The sequence below is a fragment of the Gracilinanus agilis genome, chromosome 2 (genome assembly GCF_016433145.1).
Source record: "Gracilinanus agilis isolate LMUSP501 chromosome 2, AgileGrace, whole genome shotgun sequence".
Lineage (NCBI taxonomy): Eukaryota > Metazoa > Chordata > Mammalia > Didelphimorphia > Didelphidae > Gracilinanus > Gracilinanus agilis.
The window spans coordinates 199,804,908-199,827,386 of record NC_058131.1 but is presented as its reverse complement, the minus strand read 5'-3'; the positions used below and the strand labels follow the sequence as shown (position 1 = coordinate 199,827,386).

The 22,479-nt window shown below is 35.6% G+C and overlaps 1 protein-coding gene across 1 annotated transcript in view; it reads left to right on the top strand.

Moving 5' to 3' along the window:
* The window catches only part of MYT1L (myelin transcription factor 1 like), a 309,828-nt gene that overhangs the window by 167,010 nt on the left and 120,339 nt on the right, over positions 1–22,479 (top strand). The window contains exons 14-15 of the mRNA XM_044660933.1: positions 397–518; positions 1,436–1,504. Of these exons, the coding sequence (XP_044516868.1) occupies positions 397–518; positions 1,436–1,504 (191 nt within the window). The remainder of the gene's footprint in view (positions 1–396; positions 519–1,435; positions 1,505–22,479) is intronic.

The window sequence follows — 22,479 nt, the reverse complement described above, 5'->3', positions numbered from 1 at the left end:
ACTCCTTCTACTGAACTGTAGGATCTCTCAGCTTTGTGCAAAGAACATATAAGACAGGGGCACTGCTTCCAAGGAGCTTGTGGTATTTATGGAGTTAGATCAATCGGTAGAATACTTTATCACAGTAAAAAAAAATAAATAACCCTCTTTGAACTAAGTCCAGTTTGCATTTTCTTAAGTGAATTTAAAGAAGTAAGAAAATATTAACATTACAAAATTTGGGGCATTGTGGACAGCACACTGGCCAAAGCTGCTTCTACAATGTAATTAGAAGACTGGGCTTGTTGATGAATCAAATAATTAGGAAATAGGCTATATTTGTTAATGGTAATTTGCATTCTGTATCCTATGTGAGTCTTGTCCACGTGAGCCTCATAGATGCTTGTTTGCCTGCAGCCAGAAGATTTGGACCCTTTCCAGGAGGCACTAGAAGAAAGAAGGTATCCTGGTGAAGTGACCATTCCCAGCCCCAAGCCCAAGTATCCTCAATGCAAAGAGAGCAAAAAGGATTTAATAACGTAAGCATAATGTGAGGTGAAATTATTATTCTCTTCCTAACCTTTTCCCCTTCTTTGGATTATTTTAAAGAATTGAATCTGTATATGCCTTGCTGTATGAGCATGCGACATTCGCAGCATATAAATGTTTCCAATTGCGAGTTCAGTAAAGTGAGAGGCTAATGTGTATTTTGCTTGTTCTTAACTATGCTGTAGTGTATGGAAACGCCATTTTTTTTTCATTTAATCCTGTTCATTTTGCAGCTTTTCTTTAGGGTGCTTAAATCCCCATGCAGACATTGCAGCTAAACTGGAAACAATGAAACTTTTTAAAAGTTTTTTTTTTCTTTTTCTTTTCTTTTCTTTATTTTTTTTTAAAAAACATACTTACTATTTTGGCTGTTTTTGTTTTTGTTTGGTGGCAGATGTCCAACACCAGGGTGTGATGGGAGTGGTCATGTGACTGGTAATTACGCCTCACATAGAAGGTGTGACTTCATTTTTTTCATGGTGGATTCTGTCTTTTCAATTTATTGTTTTCAGCTTACCTCAACAATGCTGTCAAAGTAAAAATGTTGAACTATGTGTGAACCCTCTAAGTGCTATATGTTGACCTTCAAAAGCATGCTAACCTGTGTGTTGTATAATGTCTTTTAGTACTAAATACATCTTGAAAATTCCCAAAGTCTTTTAACATTGAACCAAAAAGACATCATATTTTATCATATCGATTTCAAAAAATTATCTGACATATTCCATAAAATTTACATTGAAAGATATCTAGAGTTGACAATACAAAAATTCAATATACAGCACTTGCCCCATCGCTTTTCTGCATTAAACTTTTTTAATTTTTTAATTTTTTATGTTGTGTTTGTTTGGGAGGTTTGAACTTATTAGAGGGTTGACTTACTTGGATATCCTGACCTGTCTTACAGTCTCTCTGGCTGCCCTTTGGCTGACAAAAGCATCCGCAGTATGCTGGCCACCAGTTCACAAGAGCTCAAGTAAGATATAACAAAAACAATTCTCTCTTTCGTAGTGGTGTAGTTGTGATTGTTGTCGTGTGGTTGTTGTTGTTTTAATCTAGTACTTAACTGAAAGTGAGGCTGGAAATGAGAAACATGAATCTTAAAAGCACACGTTCATGATTAGTGCTCAGATGGCACACATGAAGATCTTCCATGATTTACCCACTTAGTGCTACTCATTCTACTCTTTTCCTTTCTCATTTTATACTCATTCTTCCTTGATCACACCAGATCTTTCCTATCTTCTCACTTCTCCAGCCTAAGTATTTTCTCTTCAGAAATACATGTGGCTCTATGTGAATACCTATGTATGTACACATATGCATACATAATGATCATATGTAATGTAAATTTTGGGGAAAAACTATTCAACTAAATATTATGGAGTATTATGTAAGAAAGAAGATATATCAATTTCATACATGCCCTAGTTAGTCCTTTTAAATTATCAGCAAATGAGATATATGATAGGATTTGATTATTTAAAGCATGGTCTTTAAAGAACAAATAAATACACAAAAGATTATTATTGACTCTGAACAACACATTTGTTTATGTGTGTTCAGCTTGAGTTTGGAAAAAATATATTTCCCCAGTTCTTTAAACAGGCTGTGGTTATAGAGATTCCTATAGTTTTTGCTGTGTGTGCTATTTCCAGCAGCAGCTAGAGAACACTTTTCTCTTCCTCAGAGCATCCTCCCACCACACCCCTGCCACTTGAAATCGTAAAAAGCAAGAATGAACAAAATTCATTTTCCAAATCAAAATAATGCATTTTTCGCCCAACCATTTAATGGTAAAATTAAGAAGACAGACTATAATTGAGAATTCATCTAAGTTCAAATCCTGGGCAGATTATAGAAAGGATTCCTTCCCTCCCTCCCTCCCTCACCCAATGAACAAAAAGTGTTTTTAAAAATTTTGATACGTAAGTCAGAGTAGCCATTCAACTAACAAAACAAACCAAAGAAAAAAGGCCAGGATGGCAAGACCACCATTTAAGAACATCAACCTAATCAGAACTGTGTTTCCTCAGAATTGATTATTCTTGATTAACTTTCCTACTTTCTGCATAAGGCATTATCAGCATCATTAGGGCTTGTTTGCTTGGTGTTCATTTTGCTTGGACTGGCATTTATTAAGCAGTGCAAAGAAAATGCTGTTTCTCCCCTATATTGGGTTCCTCCTCCGTTCCCCCAACCCTTTTACAGTAGACCAGGGTTAGCATAAAAGATAGGACCTTGTTTCACACACATGTCATCTTTTACAGGATCCCTGTTCAAGGCGCTAGTGCCATAGAGCACCTGCTCATGTTCAGTGACTTCCTGAATTAGCACTTTCATCAGGAGACTCTTGGCGTTATCTTCATGGAATTTAACACCTGGAGGGTGTCCTCTCACTTAACCGCCTTAAAGTCTGTAGCATCATCCAAAGCAGTGCCTAATGGACGAAGTAGCTTTTAGAGTCTCAAAACGGACAGCATTAGCAACATTTTGTTACTCAATTGAATATGCTTTAAGGCGGTTTTCTTTTTTTTATTCTTTTTTTTTATGGTATGAAGCCATACTTCTCTATGTGGTCAAGTAAATGACCACATGATTGGTTGAATTTGGAACTTAGCCAATACATCAGAACATGATGACTGTCTTTTGAATTTCTTGATGAGAAATACTGCAAAACATTTGGCATATCTCCAGCTCCGTATAGGCCACCTGTAAACAAGAAACTTCCCATTGAACCACTGAGATCTAGTATTGCTTCTTACTGATTAGTGTCACCAAATCCACCCAAACCAGGAAAATTTCCCTTATATGTTTGCTTTTCATTGGCTATCATTCATTGGAATGGTTGTGGCATTTTGATTGCCTAAAATTCCAAGAAAATTCACAAGTTCTATTTCAGCAGATTTAACATTTCCTTCTTGCTTTTTTTTTTTCATCTTGGAGGGTAGGTATAATGACCCACCTCACCTTCAACATCTTCAAGGGAAGCAGTTTTGCTCCTAACACATCCCAAAACATTCTAGGAGTATCCCATTCCTTCCATCTTGTCTCTTTTTACAGATCATCATCACCATATCTTCCAGAAGAGGGTGTCCTTGTCTGAATTGGAAATAGCCCAAAAAAGGTCATTTTTCCCCTAGGACCTCTATTGAAAAAAATTAATCTCCTTGTCATTGAGCCTCTTCTATAAATTTAAATTGCACTATGAAACCCTTTATCCCCCACAACCATTCATTTGTGTTAAAGACTTTTAAGAGCCAGAGACAAAAGAAAATCCTGTTTTTATACAAAGAAGAGGTCATTAAACAAATGACCATTTTATATCTGACAATGTTTCCCACTTAACAAAGGAAGCCATAGATACTGACAGTAATTTTAAGGCATGTTTCAATACTTGGCAGCCATCATCCCTTTTTTCATTCAAATCAGAAAGGTCTGTTGGACTTTCCCCAGGAGGTAGGAGACTGGAAATAATCACCACAATGATCCCAACTTTGCTGATTTCTCCAGGATGAACCATGTCTGTGTGACTGTCTGGTGGCAATACAGTTTAAGGATTTCTCAAAAGTTTTTCCTACAACAGGAGCTCTGCTGAGCAAGAGAGTGGAATGCATACTTTGTCCTCTGTTCAGGACAATGTTTGATCCTACACTTCTAAGTTTTCATCTCTAAAGACAGGAGAAATCAGGTCCCAGTTACTTGCAAAAACTCTCTACATTTATGTATCTCATCACAAATGGAATTCATGTGGAATCTTCCTTTTGACATTTCCAAGTCTGAATGTTGGTGGTAGGTTGGGAACAGGACAATCTTGATCATGGACAAGATGATGGGATTTGCCAGCTAGCTCTTAAGCTTATCTCTTTTACCCAATTTTTATCCTGAGTAAATACCAAAGGATGTTTATTTTGTGTCTTTCTGTGTACAAAATGTAAACTGAAAAAGTAACATATTAAAATGTGATATGCAAATACAATTCTTCAAAGTATGGAACTAGGGCTTTCTACTGTCACTCGCCCATCTGAGACCAGAAAGAACATCTTAAAAGAGTTGGGAAATACCACATACCAAAGTTATGAAGCTTAAAATGGCAAATGAGGGTGACTCCAGTATAGTGAGTTTCCTTGACTTGCAGATCCTTTCAAGTTGACACTTTGAGGTAGAATTAGTAGCTGCATTACATTAGACTTAACATTGACCTACCTCACAGGGATGTTGTGAGGATTCATGCTTGTAACATTCTTTGAAACCCAAGATTAAAATAATAAAAATCCTTTAAGTTAAAGTGCTGTTGTTTGTGAGAACCCTGCCTAAAATCATTCTGAAGCTGAACATCTTTCTGTGAAATTTCATTTACTCAAATCCACCTGAAAGTAGCAACTTGAAAGAACTTGCAAATCAAATCCATCTAGTCTACTTCTCTAAATCCATATTAACTGGATCATGGTCATGTAGTCACCCCATATACAACCCTAAATATTGAGTTATTTGAAAATTAATATATGATTCTTTGAATATTTTCTGTTGTCATCAAGGTTTAGAGCATATTCCTCCATTCATTTGTTCTTTTAACAACTATGTATTGAATATCTGCTATCTATTAGGTGCTGAGGTTAATACACAAGTGAATAGGTAGCATGGCCCTATCCACACTGAATTCTATCACAGAGAAAAGATGCACAGAAAGAACTGTAGTACAAAGTATAATGTTATTGTAAGATGTCCTCCTTATGTCCTACAAACAATGACTTATTTCTGTAAGAGGGGAAAATTGGGAATTATTATGGTTGGACTAGGTATTTAAGGTTTGGTCGCCAGAAATCAATTAACTCAATTTCAAAATAAAATAGACCCAAGTCTTATAGTCCCATCATGTTTCCATGGCTGGGAGATCTCCTCACATTGCTTGGTCATTCCTCTGATTCCCATTACTCTAAAAGAAAATATGCAACAGGAAGCACAAATTTCTTTGTTAGATCAGAAGTAAAGTTATAAAGATATAAAAGGATATGGTTATTTTGACTCTAATGAGTTAAGCTCAGTTCTGAGTTGATCTGAGAAATGAAATAATGATTGACCTTATCTTCTGAATTTTAGATTTATTAGCCCTAATTAGCTAATCTATGGTTTCTTTGGTATAACCAGGAAGAAAATTCATTCCATCAATGCAGGTCAACATTTGCTCTACAATTAATAGTTTTAGCGAGTTGTCAAGGACACAAGTACAGTCCTATTATTTCACATTTTTATTGTTTCAATTAGTGAGTCCAGTAATAAGTTTTGTTTTGTTTTGCAGATAAAAATTATGATCCTTATTTAACACTTTGCTAAAGAAAAGTCTGGACATTAATAGAATTGACAACAACCAAGGGAAAAAGTGGAGACTGAAGTGCTATTCGTTTCCTTAGATTTTAAGAAAGAAATAAGTCTTTGGGCAACTGCCTTCCCCTAGCTGGTTTTAGAAATATATGGGGGACTTTTGCCTTGTCTTCTGAAAATCTTTTACTACAAGTTAAATCTAAATTTATTTTGCAGAAAACTTCAAAAAGAAATATTAAAAATTAGTATTTAGGCCAAAATATTTATTTTTAATTGTCACAATTGTAGACTCTATTGGGAGGGGACAAAATTTCTTAGGAGACAAAACTAAATGCATACAACCAGTGAATTGTATTAACCAAGATCTAGGAAAGCTCTAAATCATACTCCAGATAATATGAAGTTTCTATTGTTTAGCATAACTGAAACTCAACCAATCTCCTTGCACTTTAGAGGTTTAAAAATACTCTCTTCAATATAACCTGTCACCATTTCGCAATTAACTTTATATACACTTGGTAGAAACTTCATGAACTAGTTGCTTCTGCCTCTCCTCATTTCTTCAGATAGCTATATTTCCTCATCTGGAGACATACTAGGGCCCTTTGTGTAAATTTAGCCTCTTCAGGGAAAGAAACTATTTTTCAGTGTCTACTAGCCTCTTGCCTTTTGGGAATATAAATAGATGATGTCAAACTTCTAAAATGCTCCACTGAATTTCTTTTGCTACAATGGTCAAAAAGGAATTCCTATCTTAAACTAAAACCTCTCAGCTACTAATAATGCCTTAATTCTGTGACTGCTTTCTGATCCAGAAGAGTCAATAGAGGATAAGGTAATATTATAGAAGAGAGAAAGGGGATGTTAGCTTAGATCTCTGTGACTTTTTCTGTTCAGTGTGCATTCCATTAAGCTCAGATTCCAAATTTTATTGTATACATCTGTGGATATGGCAGGTGGTTAGGGATTCACTTTGGTAAAGGAATTTGTTGAGCTTCTCATTTTGGGCTTGCAGAGCCAAGATCTTGGAAAGTGTCATCCTCTTTATTTTTGAAATGGGAAATAATAGATTGGAGCCTTTCACAATGGAATCCGTTAGCATTTCTTGCTAACCTCTAAATGTTTTAAGTGTTTTCTCTCCTCAAAATTTCCTAGTGTACTTTGTCTCTATCTCTACTTTTTCTTTTACCTTTTCCTATACTTACATTTCTTATACTTACACTCTACCTTTAATTTACTTATTGTTGGATATTTTTTATTTTCTCCTTTATCCTCCTCTTAGAAATAAGATCCTCAAAGTTAAGAACATTTAATTTTTCACCTTTATTTCCTCCAGGCTTAACCTGTTTCCTTGCACATAGTTGGTGATGAATCAATGTTTCTTGACTTGTAAAATGCTATATAAATAGGAGCTATAATTATTTCCTCTGGGACAATTCTGTGCCCCGCTCCTGCATTTGAAAAAAGCACAAGAGTGTTGGATTGCCAAGCAACTTTGCAATAAAGGGATACATTGGTACCCAACAACAACTAAATGCCATGGGAGTAACTCAAAAGACATGCACGTAGCACAAATATTCACTGGTGGAAAATTGCTCACACTGTTGGCTCACAGTCAGTGAAGAAAACTTTGATTTGCTATGGTAATAATCTAGTTGTGACATTTGGAGATGATCACCTAGAATGGATTTTTAAAATGTGCCACAGCATTTTCAAGAAGAAAAACATCTAAGTTGACCCCTTTAGAATAGTTATTTTTTGTCATAAAAATTATGGTTGTGTCTTGCTTTAAACAAATGTGCTACATATAGTAAAATCTCATCTAAACAAAATGTTCAGAAAAAAAAGGTTAATGTAGTTAAAATTCAGTTTTCCTATTAAATGATATTTACTCCCCCAAAAATATCTTTTTTAAAAATTCAATTCAGCAAATATTTATTGAACATCTGCTCTGAGCAAAGCATTGTCATAGGAAGTAAAGGATCATGGGATCAAAGTTAGAGCTCAAAGGGACCAAAGAAGCCAACTAGTTTAAACTCTTTATTTTACAGATGAGGAAACAATCCCAGGGAGATAACCAGTGGGAATATTAAGTAAAATAAGATACTGTCACTATCCTTGAAGTGTTTGCTGCTGTCCAAGACTCAATGCAGATTCTAGTAATACAAGAAAGAATGAGAAGTCTTTTAAGAACACGAAGTTGGGTGAGAGCTCAGAGAGAAAGATCATGTCCTACTGAGGGGAGGGTAATCACTTGTAGAGAGTCTTTCTTGCAAAATGAGTCTAATGATACAAATTCAGCCTTTGATTAAGGATTCTGAAAGGCCTCTGGGTCCTCATTATGTAGAATAATTGTCATTATCCAGGACTGTAGAAAATGGAAGTTTTTCTTTTCTGTAAAATGATAGGGTTGGATTTCATTTGACCTCTAGGACTCTTGCCAACCCTAGTGTTCTGTGAGGTGGACAAGTTGATCTACTGACCCTAGGATGTAAACTAGAAGTTGATTTTGTTCATTTCTCATTTTGCTAGATCTCCATTATAAGCTCTATATATGTTGTTTCCTCTTTCCCCTAATTTGGAAGATATCCCTAAATGTTGGTTAATTCCAAGTTATATAGATTCTTATTAATGGATTTTTACTATATCAAAAGGCTAGATTCACCTTTCCTCTCCCCTGCCAAAAAAAAAAGATTAAAGAAGTAATAATTTTCCAAATTGACCCTTAAAAATAGTTTGTGGATCTTAGAAGTTCAGAAAATGTTGAAAATTGTTATTAAATGTAATTGGGAAAATAAAATATTTACATTTAAAAAATGAAAACAAAAACAAATTTATAAAATTTTCCATATAAGGGGGATCTAACTTGCAAACTATAAAGCCCACAATTTTTCAAGAATAGCAGGTTTATTGCACAAAGTGGCATGTACAGCATTAATGCTTAAGGAATCCACATATAATTCAGTTATAGTTACTGCAAATAAAATTGGGAGAGAGGATGATAAATATGATTTTTATCAAAATCTAAAGAAAGGTATTGTGGAAAATAACATTATTATTTATCCAAAAGCATGAACTACTAAGAAAAGAATTTATATCTGCTGGGGTTTTTTTTGAGGGAATTGCCACTCTTGCCATTTTCAGAATGACAAGGAAGTCTCTGAAACTTCTAGTGTGGCTATTTAAAAATTCTATCCTAGCATATATTGTTTTTACATTTAATGCTATTTAAAAATAGCATTAAATATGACTAAACATTTAATTGGCATATTTGATTTTTTATCTTTTCACATAGACATGAAAGAATTGATCAGGTCCTACTTGTTTCACTTCCATCTGCTTTTGTACATCCACATATTTGTTACCTAGTTGTGATGCTTTAAAGGAAACCAGAAATCCTTTCAAGAAATTAACTGGAATGACTTTGGTTCCTGGGGTTGCACTGTTTGTTGACCAAGGGAAAACATTCTCAGAAATAAAATAAACTGAGAAAAGATGTGGCATAAACCTAATGAATATTTACACAAGTTGAAATGCATTGTCCTACTATGGAAAGTCCTTTTTCAAAATTGAGAATTAACATTGATCTTCATATCCTATGTGAGTCAAGTAAATAACTATCTTTTCTTTCTTTTATCTAACTTTAAATGCTCGATTCCGTTCAGATGATGGATTTGCACAGCAAAATAAGAATACCCATTTTGAAAATCTAGGCTTAATAATGCTTTTCAAAAATAAAGGATTACAGTAAATATTTTTATTGATATTTATAATCATCTTTTTTAATGAAAACCAAATGAAACATGACTATCTGCAAAAGACAAATCAATTTGTCATTAACAAGCATAACAAATATTTTATCGTGTTTTAAAGAACACCTTTGCCATTAGTTGTGGTCAAAAAATTTTGCCTTAGTCATGCTCTAGTCTAAAAGAATGACTCTTCATTGTATTAAAAAGACATTAAACTAGTTGTGACATTTTTTACCTTTAAAATGTCATATTTACAGTCACACCAACTTAACTAATTTGTTCTCCACATTAATTATCCTAGTATCAAGCCACTTAAAAAGTAGTTTTATCCCAATTATAATTGCATGCTTATATTTGAAGACATGGAAAAATCGTGAATTTTGAAAATGACTAACTTCTTTTGCTAGGGAGCCAGCCTAAGAGAATAGAGGGATGCTACCTTGGCATACTGTATTCCTTCAAAATAAAACTATTATATTGGTTTTAGAAAGTGACATAGCACAAGACCCAATGGGCAAAGGACGAGGAAATATTTTTAACCCAGAAGCCTAACCATGACTCATCTTCCTTACATATGAATGTCAGTGATAATTTGTTGAGATGTTGCAAAAAACCAAAAACAAAAACAAAAATAATTTACTATCAACATATCAGTTGTAAAATTATATTGAATAGAATATTTAACAAATATTCACCTTTAGCCCCTTGCTGAAATTACATAAAGTGACTGATCTTTGCATCTCAGTGTCCTAGGATGGAAAGATGGAACCTTATACATGTAAACTGCCCCATTTATAAAAGGAAGGAAGGAGAATGCAGCTGGGTGGCTCAGTGGATTGAGAGCCAAGCCTAGAGGCAGGAGATCCTGGATTCAAATGTGACCTCAGACACATTTCTAGCTGTGTGACCCCCGGCATGTCACTTAACCTAGCCCTTTGCCTAGCCCTTACCACTCTTCTGCTTTGGAACCAATACACAATATTGATTCTAAGACAGAAGGAAGGAAGGAAGGAAGGAAGGAAGGAAGGAAGGAAGGAAGGAAGGAAGGAAGGAAGGAAGGAAGGAAATCTTAAATTGAGGGGAGAGAGAAGGCAAAAGAAGGAAGGGAGGGGAAAGGAAATGAATGGAGCAGAATATATTACTCGGTTTTGAAATATGAATGTGTACATATATGCCTATGTATGTACATATATTTATATACACAAAAGGAGAAATTATCTTTTATCTACAATTCAAATTCCTGCACTTTTGCTAGAGTTAGGCTTCTAAGCATCCATTCATTTCCTTTCATAAAGTCTTTTAATTTTTTTAAATATGAGATCTCTTCATATTTCAAATCTAATTAAATCTGGCCTGTCCTTAATTATTGAGAATTCTGGGCCCCATTTTCATCTTGCTCTCTGCTCCTCTGGGGTAGTTCTGAGAAATGACCTCCCATTGACTTCGATGGAACTCCATGCTTGTCTCAGCTCCCTGGGGTGAAGAGTTAGATGAGAAACAGGCCCTGGGTGATTGAAATGTCTGACCAGTAAGGATTAGGTTACATCAGCTTTTAATTGTAAATTTGAGGTTTTAATCTAGTAAACACTTAACTAATTTATAGTCCCCTAGAGCACAATGAACAAAATTGAAAATAAAGTAGATGTTCCCGTTGGGAAATTATTGACAAGGATTTTGGAGGTGGGGGTAGTGGTGGTGGTTGTTGTTTTTCTATTGCAATTTCAAGAGCAGGGATGATCCATAGCATTATCTGCCTTGCAGTGCATCAATTTTCTACAAATTGGTTCAGGCAGACAGAAAAGGCCAAAGTAGAAAGGCAATGCTGTACCTTCCTATATAGAACATCCTTTATATCAAAATAGAGAGGCTTTAAAGATGTCAAAGCTAGAGGATGAGGATAAAAGGAAGTCAGATTTCCACCTGGCCTTTTTATTTATTGGTGGTTTGGTTTCATAATGATTAAAATTATTTCAGAGATTGATTTGAGTAAGAATATCATCACTTTATTGATTAAACTAGCATTATAAGAAATAAAGTGACAGATCAGGAGCCCCCTCCAATGACCAAAGACCCCCAAAATCCTTCAGGCAGATTTTAAAATCGACTTGTAGGAGGTCATTATTCAACCCCGTCCTTGAACATTCCCAAGACATCTCTAATTGATTAATCACTAACTAGGAGATGGTCCTCAAATTATACACACATTCTCTAGATGAAGGTCATCTAGGAGGGAAGAGAATCCTTGCCTCACTTTCTATTAACCAAATTTTGTTAAAAGGGAAACATTCATGGAAATTTCTAAAGCCAAAGACAATGACCCAGAATTCAGACACAGCAATAAACAAAAAATTCTCTGTAATCCATAACCCTTAAATAGAAATTAATATAGTACATGAAAAATAAATTCTCAGTTTGTTCCTGACCATGTCTTCAAGTCTCTCAATAAATAGCCTTTTTATAAGAGGAAAAATATATCATTTTCATCATCATTAAATTGCCTTCTAATGAAAAACGTGTGCTCATGATGAGACTTTTTCTAGACTATATTAAAAAACAATACCTAGCTACTTAATTAATTAGTCCTATCTCTGACTCACACTAGCTATGAGATCATAGGTATCTTATTTAACCTCTTAATACCCCCAGGCAACTCTCTGTGATTATAAACTTCAGTTGAGTTACTGATCTATATCAGTAAGAAGGAAAGAAAAAAGGATTTATTAAGGCCTGATCTGTAGCCACCAGAGTACTAAGGACTAACAAATCTGTGAGGTAGATGCTATTAGTATCCTTATTTTACAGTTGGGGAACTTGAGGCTAAGAGAGGTTAAAAGACTTTTCCAGGGTCATATAACTAGTATCTGAAGATAGATTTGAACTTACATCTTCCTGACTTTGAACCCAGTACTCTAGCCACAGTACCACCTAGCTGCCTCTAGAAAAGAATTATTATTCTATGAATTCCTCAAACTGATGAAATCATAATTCTGAGTAATAATGATAATAAAAATTGTAATGATAAAGTTGGGTTATCTTTGAATTTAAAGAGTAGATATTTGTTGCACATCCTGCCAAATAAAGAAAAGATGAAATTGTCTTTATAAAATTTGTTTAAAAAGTAACTGCATATATATTATTAATATCCATATTCATCTAAAATAGACATATAATTTTAAATTTAAAAATTATTTAATTTTATTACATTAGTAATTAGTAAGATTTTAAAATTTAAAGTAGTAAATTTTAAAATGTTTTAACTTTCTTAAAACTTCTGCCATCACAATACTTCAGAAATATGGTACTAAGTTTTTGCATCCCTTAAAATGCCTTGATTTTAAAAAAGCATCCTATTTTCCTCACTTAATACAGTTTGTAAGTAATACACTTTGTAAATAAAGTTAGTTTCACAGTGCTTCTGAGAGCTTTCTTCTAGGATTTTTGGTAAGAGTATTCCAAGTGGGGGTTTGGGGAGAGAGGTGACAAAGAGAACAAATTCTTGAATCAACCATTTGTAGGAACACATGGTATAAGTAAAAACCATTAGGAACAATGGCTTTAAAATGAAAAGTCCTATGCTCTAATCCTAGCTCTGATATCTATGTGACTTTTAATAACAAATGCCTCAATTTCCTCATCTGTAAAATAAAGGAGTTAGATTCAATGATCTCAAAGGCCCCTTTCAGTTCTAAATTATATTATCCTGGATTCTTATACTAAGACAAAAATGATAAAACTTAAAAATGAGTTTCATCTCTAGAATGAACCAGGCTTAATCAGTATTTAGAAGTGAAAAGAACCTTAAAGGTCTAGTTCATTGATGGTGAACCTTTTAGAGATGGAATGCTGGGCCCCATTCCCATCCCACCCCCAACCCAAGTGCAATGCGGGGCCTACCATAGTAGGCTGTGCCCCTCCCCCCATAGAATGTTGGGTGTCCCCCACCCCACACAGGGGAGGGAGGAATAGCTTCCACTGGGCTGCTGGCCAGAGAGGTGGGTGAAGTAAGGAATGTCCTCAGTGAGTGTAGAGAGGAAGAAGGGAGTGGCCCGAGCACTCTGCTCCCCTCCAGCTCTGCCGCCTGTGAGCTGCCCACCTTACCCACTGTGCGCTCTCATTGGCTGCTGAGCAGAGGGATGGGAGATGTGAAAAAATGTCATCAGATGTGGTCAAGAGGGGGTGGGAGCAGCTCCGCCTGAGTCCCTCTGCCTTTCTAGTAACAAACTCTGGGGGGTTGGGGAGGGCGCAGCCACATGCCCACAGAGAGCTCTCTGTGTGCCATCTTTGGTACCCATTTCAAGGGGCCTCCATCACTGGTCTAGTTCACACTCCTTATTTTACAATGAGGCAAAGAAGAAGCATTGACATTATGACTTAACCAAAGTCACCCAAATAGTAACAAACAAGTAACTATCAAATATCCCTATCTTTTCTGACTCTAAATGCAGTTCCTATTACACTTAGTGCTTGTAATCTATAGATTAAATTAACATCTCTGAGAACTAGGATTTTTTTCTTTATCTCAGCTTTGCAAGTAGAATTATTCAACAGCAAATTCAGTAGAATATCATTTATTATTATTATAATTGTTACTATTATTATTATTATTTTAAACCTTTAACTTCTGTCTTAAAATCGGTATAGGTATTGGTTCCATAACAGAAGAGTGGCAAGGGCTAGGCAGTTAGAGTTAAGGGATTTGCCCAGGGTCACAGAGCTAGGAAGTGCCTGAGCTCATATTTGAACTCAGAACTTCCCATCTCCAGGCTTGGCTCTTTATCCACTGAGCCACCCAGCTGCCCAGAAACATCATTTATGAAGCACCTTCTACATGCATCGTCCAGGGCTAGGCACTGGGGATACAAAGATGAAAAACAATATAATCCCTTTTGTCTAGAAGCTCACAACCTAATGTCATGGACATAAAACCATGTACACAAATAACTACTGCAAGGGAGAATTTCCTAAGTTTAAAAGAGACATCAAATTAAAAGTGTCATGAAAAATTTAAAGAATAGATTTTCATCTGAAATGAAATGGGAGTGCTTCAAGGAGGAGGTAGGCCTTGAGGAAAGGGAGCTCTTTCAGCTAAAGTTTAGAAAGAAGTAGTAGAGGTTCCTTTTAAACATAAGGATTTGGTCTGAGTAAAATTGCAGAGACAAAAAGGGGAAAAATTGTACTAGTAGTATGAGTGGCACATTTCATAACATACAAACATAAAGTACATCAAAACAAAGAGTATTGGATAAAGATGGAAGGGTAGATTGGACCCAGGGTTATAGAAAGCTTTGAATAACATAAGAATTTGATTCAATAAACAGAAAGAAGACATTAAAGTTTTTTGAGTAAAAGAGTGATGTATTCTAAGCTATGAATTGGACTGGTTAAGCAAGTAACAGTGAGAAGGTAGCTTGAACCACGTAACCTAAGGCATTTTTTCAACTCAACAGAACCAAAGCTAGGTCTCCTGACTCCTGAACCAGTGCTTTTTCTTCTCCACCATCAGTAGTGAAACATTTCCCTCAGAACCCAGGAAAGTGTTTTCAGGTCTTCCAAGGCACTAATACACTAGCATTTGTTTAGAAATGACAATAATGTGAATGTACTCATAGCAAATCAATTAGACTTTACTAAAATTTGCTTTCTTGGGTTTTAATTATCCACTTTGAGATGAGGAATTCAGGTGTAAACAAATGCAGGTGTCATTACTCCAAGGTTTATTGTGAGTTAGTTTCTTTTCCTCCTCTCATGTCTTACCTGTTTCCCTATCCAATGAGGAGCTGTTAAAATATTTAATGTGTCCACTTCACCAATGATTGACTCTAGCAGAAGAGAAGATACAGAAAGATGGAGAGGGCAGGCCATCTGGGGAAGTCAGCACCCAATGAAACAGGTAATTAGCTCAGGTGAATGAGTTTCCTATGGAAAACATAAGATTTTCAAAGGCATGTGGTGTAAAAGCACTGAGAGACCGTACCTCAGCTCTTAATTTAGTGCCCAACACATAGAAGGCACAAACTAGTTGACCTACTAGTCAAAACACAAGACTCAGAGATAGTCTTACATTATTGTTGGCATAAAGGGGAGAAATCTGGGAAGTTGCATGCTTTGTTCCACAGCTAATTCGAAAAATAACCAGCACTAGATCCCAGGCTTCCTGCCTCCTGACCCCAGTGCTCTTTCTCTTAGAAAACATGCCACGTGATATTTAAGAATAAATTCACCTTGTAGAAAGCATTCAATTTAAAACTATAAAGTGATACATGTAATGGTTTGCCTTTGAGAAAGAAGCCATCTGTAAAAATATACAGTGGTTTTCAGGAAGGAAGATTAGAGCAGTTCCATGACTTAAACCTTTACTTGGAGAAAGAAAATTCATCTTAGATGTGAGTACCTGTACGTTGTCATTTTATCTCGTGGGATCAGGATGTTCCCATTTGTCTCAATAAACAGTTATCACTGGGGTATAGTTTGGTGCAACTTTCAGCTAATGAGCCTCCTCACACTTAACTAGTTCATAGACAACAGACCATGTTGGTTACCAGGCTCACTTGTGTGCTGGCAGATTGGCGATATAATGGATAGAGCACAGGACCTGGAATCACGAAAGAATTGAGTTCCAGTCTTGTCAGATGCTGTGTGACTCTGGGCAAGTCACCCCTTCTCAGATTCAGTTTCCTTATCTATTAAAGGATAACAGTAGCAACTTTATCATAGGGTTGTTGCAAGGATCCAAAAAAACATAAAGTGTTTTGTTAAGCTGTAAAGTCCTACATAAATGCTAGCTATTATTATTATTATTATTATCATCATCATTATTATCATTGTAAGATCTCTCAGAACTTGCATTCTCGTGGCATAGTTTTGAAGAGCCCCAGCACATCTTCACACTGTGAGGAGATATTGGAGTAGAGCTGGAAGGAAGCTTGGAAGACCTTGAAAGTAATGTGGTATTTTGGAAAGAGCACTGGACTTGGTGTCCAGACTCGATTAAAATTGCATCTAGCTGCTTACAGTCTCAGTTTTCCTATTTGTAAAGAATGAGGGTCGTGAACTAGAAGACTTCTAAGGTCCTTTCCAGGATAAATCTCTGATCTTATGATCAACCGTTTCTGGATTCTTAACCTAAGAAGTATGCACTTGATTTTTCTTAAATAATTTAATACTTACATTTGAATATAGTTGGTGGCTTTTGTAATTCTCTGTATTTTAAAATACATTCTGAAGAGTCTGTAACCTTGACCAGACTGTCAAAGGAGTTCATGGCACAAAAAAAGGTTAAGAACCTCTGTTCTAGTCCAAACCCTTCATTTGAGAAGCTCAGGCTCACAAAGAAGAAAGTGATTTTCTCAAGGACAGACAACTAATGAGTGTGTCAGATCAGGAACTTGAATCCAGGTCATCATACAGGATTGTGTAATTCTCCGAACATCTGTTTGTAATTTTTATTCCCCATTTTATAGTGGTGCTTAGTGTAAATTGAAAAAACAAGGCAAGAGGTCAGAATGTTGCCCACTCCTTGTCGTCTTTATTCTTTCTCAACTTTAGCAGACCTTCCAAAGTCATACCCTACCCCTCCCAAAGATTCATCTGACAGCTATTGAAGAAACTAACAGAAAGGCTTTTTTAGCTCTGTGCTAAAAATCCTCCTCCACTAGGGCATCCAAAGGAAGCTGGGGAATACTATAGCCAAATTACCATAGCAACATACTCCCTTGTTTTGTACTTCTCCCTCCCAGGCCCCCACCAGCCCTCATCCTCCCTCCCCTCCCCAATCCCCTTGCAGTCTTAGTGCCACAGGGTAAATACATCCTCCTTTCCTACAGAAGTCTTTATAGAGAGTCTCCCTCCAGAGATTTATGGCACCTGCTCTCTCTTCTGTAAGGCAAGGAACTGGGCTCAAAGAGACTTGCTCCAAGCACATGCTAATAAAATGAGAACAGGAAAAAAATGATTAAATGAAATAAATTAATAGCTTTGGGCTCTTATCCACCAAAACACTTCTCAATTAGGAAAGTTTCAATTTTTTATTTTCATATTCTCTTCTTTTTTATAAGAAATCTATTCCTATTATTCCTTTGTGTGTATAACCTTATATTTTAAAAATGGATATGTAGGTATACACACATATGTAATATTATTTTTATATATACATACACGTATATAATGTTATATACATATATCTAGATATGTATGTGTATTTTATATTGCATGTACAGATGTGTATATTATCTAGTTATATTCATACTGTGCTTGCATATATAGCTACATATGTATATTTTTCACTCTTAAAAAATATATTCCTCAAATAAGCAGATATGTTTTTGGTATCTCTCAGTAAAAGTATGTACCTGGTCAGAAACTCGAGACTTCCCTCTTATTTTCAAAGTTTTTTCCTTTAAAAATAATGATTCTATTCAGGATCTCCTCAAGAGTGCATTAAATAAGATATAAATTGTTAATATTTTCATTTTCCCTGAACAAATGAAATTGTAAATAGATATAGATAAGTAGCAATCCCCATAATTTGTGCCTTTATTTAACTCATTTTTCCATATACTTTATGATGGAGAATAACTAAAACAATAAAGATAAAGTTTTTACATTAATATTTATATATGATTGCATGGGCCTATCTATAGTCAATCTATACATATTTGCTGACTATAATGTGCTGGATACTGTGGGTGGCAGAGTGATGAAAAGTAGATAGCCCAGCTTCTGCCTTCCTCCTTCTAATAGTTTAGTTAGGAAGATTCGATCTTTACACATCCATTAAAAAAATGCAAGGCCATGAATGATCACTGACAAATCAGTGATCTGAAGTGGCATTCAGAGGAAGGAGAGATCGTTTTTCTCTTAGAGGACTTAAGTATGTTGAGATTTGAGCTGGGCCTTGAAGCATGGGTTGATTTTTGATAGATGAAGAGGAAGAGAGAAGGCACTCAAGGCAAAAGAAAAAGGGTAAAAAAAGAAAGGGGCCTCAGGGACACACAGAAGTATTGTAAATAAACATATGTGTGGCTTCTCTAAAGGATACTAAAAATTAAATGAGCTATTTTAAATTCCTCATTGATCATTTTATAAAAGGTTGTAAAAAGAGCACAACTTGGGATTCCAGAAAAATGATCTGTTGTAATTGAATTTCATTCACTGTTATCCCCTCCTTTTCTTTGTTTCTTCCTTGAAAAGCTGTCAAGGAAGTCCCTTTTATTCAAGGACTTATTACCTTTTCCCTCCTGTGAACCAGATTTCAGGAGTCTATATCTTATATGATACCTATAACTGGAGCCAACCCTGGGCAAAATGATGAAATGGTTGTCTTTCAATATCTTTCCATGATTTATTTTCTTTTCCCTCCTTGCTTTCTCTTTTTTTAAAAATCCTTACCTTCTGTCTTGGAATCTATACTAAGTATCAATTTCAAGGCAGAAGAGTGGTAAGGGTTAGGCAATTGGTGTTAAGTGGGTCATATAGCAAATATCTGAGGTCAGATTTAAACCAAGGACCTTTTGTCTCCCTTGCTGGTTCTCTATCCACTGAACTCTCTTCACACCCATATTTTAAAGGAAAAGTTTTTTAAAGTGTCCCTTAATAGCTGATTTTTTTCAGTATTTTTACTTATTCCTAATGTCTTTCTTCACCAAACCATTACCCTAAAATCCAGTCTAACAACTCCCACCTGAGTGCTCTATACTAATTATTTTACTGGTAAACCACATGTAAAATGAGCCTCTGCACATTAAATAATTCTTCAGAATATGATCTGTGATCTCACTAATGTGGGTATTTCAGCCATCAGGGCAGATTGTAGCCCATTCACATACTTTTTCGTGTTCTCCCATATATCCTCTGTAGAGGATTTATTCTACGTATTAGATTTTTTTAAATTTTGCATTAGTATTTATGGGTTGTGGTGACCCACAAACAATAATAGCTTGTCTTTATATAAACATTTTAGCAGTGCTATCTCTTAGCAGCCTCTCTTTTTTAGAAAATCACTCTTTATAATCTGATCCAGCTCCTTATTTCAGTCATTTATTAGTGTCCAGGTCATAAGATTTTCTCTCATTTCTCCAAGAGTTCAGTACATGACTTACACTCTTCTTCTTTCTTTTTTTTTTCTTTCCCCATCCCCTCTTACCTTTGCACCCTGAACCTTTGTACTTACACTTGGAAAACTTTAACATGTATGGCGTTACACTATATAATACCCTACACCTCCAGTTCATCAACCATCTAAACACCCATGTATTCTGTCTTCACTTTATAGCAGGGGTCAGCAACCTTTTTGGCCGTGAGAGCCATAAACGCCACATTTTTTAAAATGTAATTTCGTGAACGCCGTACAGTGCTCACAGTGCGCTCCTGTAACAGCGCCTGAAAAAAAAATTGACTTTATGGCTCCTGCAGAAAGAGCCATATCTGGCCCTCAAAAGAGCCAGATATGGCTCGAGAGCCATACATTGCCAACCCCTGATTTAGACCCACAAAGAGATGGACATATCCTAGATATGCCACCTCTATGACCCCAAAATCATTTCTACACTTTCTATTATCTGCAATCTCTATCCACCACTTTCTTTTCTACCATTTACAGTGGTACCCAAGCCTTCACATCCTCATAAAACTTTAACCTGACCCTGCATCCTCAAGTCTTCAGCCCATATCTCTTCTCTCTTTCACAATCAGACACCCAGAAATGGTTATCTACACCAGAGGTATCCAACTTGAGACTGGCCACATGGGGCTGAAAAACTCCTGTGTTCATCCAGAACAAGACTGAGATGCAATGGGGAAATGTTTAATTTTTTTAAATACAATACAATATCAATAATTTTAGCTTGTGGTTTTCTAAGTCAATATACATCCAGCAGCAATAGGTTTTTATTTGCGTTTGACAATGCTGCTCTACATTCACTGCTTCTATCTTCTTATTTCCCATGGAAAGTATTCTGGCTTCCAGTCCCAACACTGCACTGAACAGCTATCCCCAACATTAGCAACTAGCTCTTCCATGCTAAATCCAATGGTATTTTCTCAGTCCACATTCTCTGCAACTCTTAACTTTGTCAGCTACCTCCTCCTCCTGACACTTTTGCCTCCCTTGGTTTGCCATCAGTTTGTCCACTCCCTAAGTCTTCTTTTCTGGATTATTGTTGTCCTACTGCCCTCCATGTATGGGTGTCCCTCAACATTCTGTCCTGAGTCCTCTTCTCTTTTTCCCACATTATTCTTTGTTTGGTGATCTTATTAGCTCTTTTGAGTCCAAAATTCTTTATACTTATGACTACCAAGTCTAAAGATCCAATCATAATGGTTTTCCTGTCCTTTGTTCCCAACTGTCTACAATGCATTTCCATCTGGATTTTCAATCAGAATCTGAAAAATTAAGAGATCTAAAATGGACTACATTATATATCCCCAAAGACCCATCCCTTCCCAAAACTTACTTCTTTTGAAGTAAACACCCAGATTTACAATTTATGGTTATTACTGAATCACACCCTATACCTTATCAGTTGCAGTCTTGTCAATGGTAGCCTTACATCCATCCCCTTTTCTTCATTCCTCTGTCCATTCAAGCCATCACCATCTCTCACCTATAATAGTTTCCTAATTGATATCATCACTTTGTATCCCTTCCATCTCCAAGTCATGCTCTTTACAACTGCTATACTGATATTGTTCAAACATAGAACTAATCATGTCATCCTCCTAGGGCAACTATTCTTTTGTTTCCTATTGCCTCTGTTTAATAAAAAAAAATTAAAAATCATCACTCTAGCATTTAAGGCCCACTCTAAAATTTTTTGACATTTTATTTTTATATTATAAACATTTCTAGATCAAGACTCCTTGAAAGACCAATTGTAACAAAGTAAATCAATTAATTAGAAACAGGTCAGTGGTGCAGTGTATAGAACACTCATCCTCCTGAGTTCAAATCTGCCCTCAGAAATTTACTAGCTATGTGATCCTGGGCAAGTCACTTACTCACCACTGCCTCAGTTCCCTCATCCATAAAATGAGCTGGAGCAGGAAATGGCAAATCACTATAGCATCTCTGCCAAGAAAACCCAAGTGGAATTACAAAGAGTGTGACCCAACTGAAAAAATTACTAAATAACAATCAATTAAACAAAATTAGCAGAGAGAGAGAGAAAAGAAAAACAAATTCATTGTAATAGATAATCATAGTGAAACAACACAAATTCCCTCACTATGTTTAAAAATATTAATGTCTAATTTTGCACTCCAAATCCATCACCTCCCTGTCAGGAGGTAGATAGTACATTTCATCATCAGTCTTCCAAAATCTTGGATGGACATTGTGCTGATCATAATTCTTACAGCTATCAATGTTGTTTGACTTGGGAATATTTTTTAATTGTATAAATTGTTCTAGTTCTGTTTTACTTCACTCGGCATTACTACATATAAGTTTTTCAATGTCTTTTTTAAATCATCTATCCCTCATTTCTTAAAGCATGATAATATTCTTCCACATTTATGTACCACCACTTATTCAGCCATTCCTCAACTGACGGGTACCCTTTAGTTTCTAGTTAGATTTTTAGTGGTTTTCTGCTATCACACAAAGAAACTGCCATAAATATTTTGGTACATATGGGATACTTTTATCTCCTTTCTTTCTTTATTATAGACCTACTATAGGTATAGATGGGCTAAAGAGCATAATAATATGAAATAATGATAATTTGGAGCATTTTTCATATAACTATAAATAGTTTGATTATCTTCCCATGAGAACTACCTATTCATATCCTTAAGCTATTTATGAATTGGGGAATAGCTCTTAGTCTTATAAATATAAATATATTCCTTATTTTTCATGGAATTGAAACCTTTATCAAAG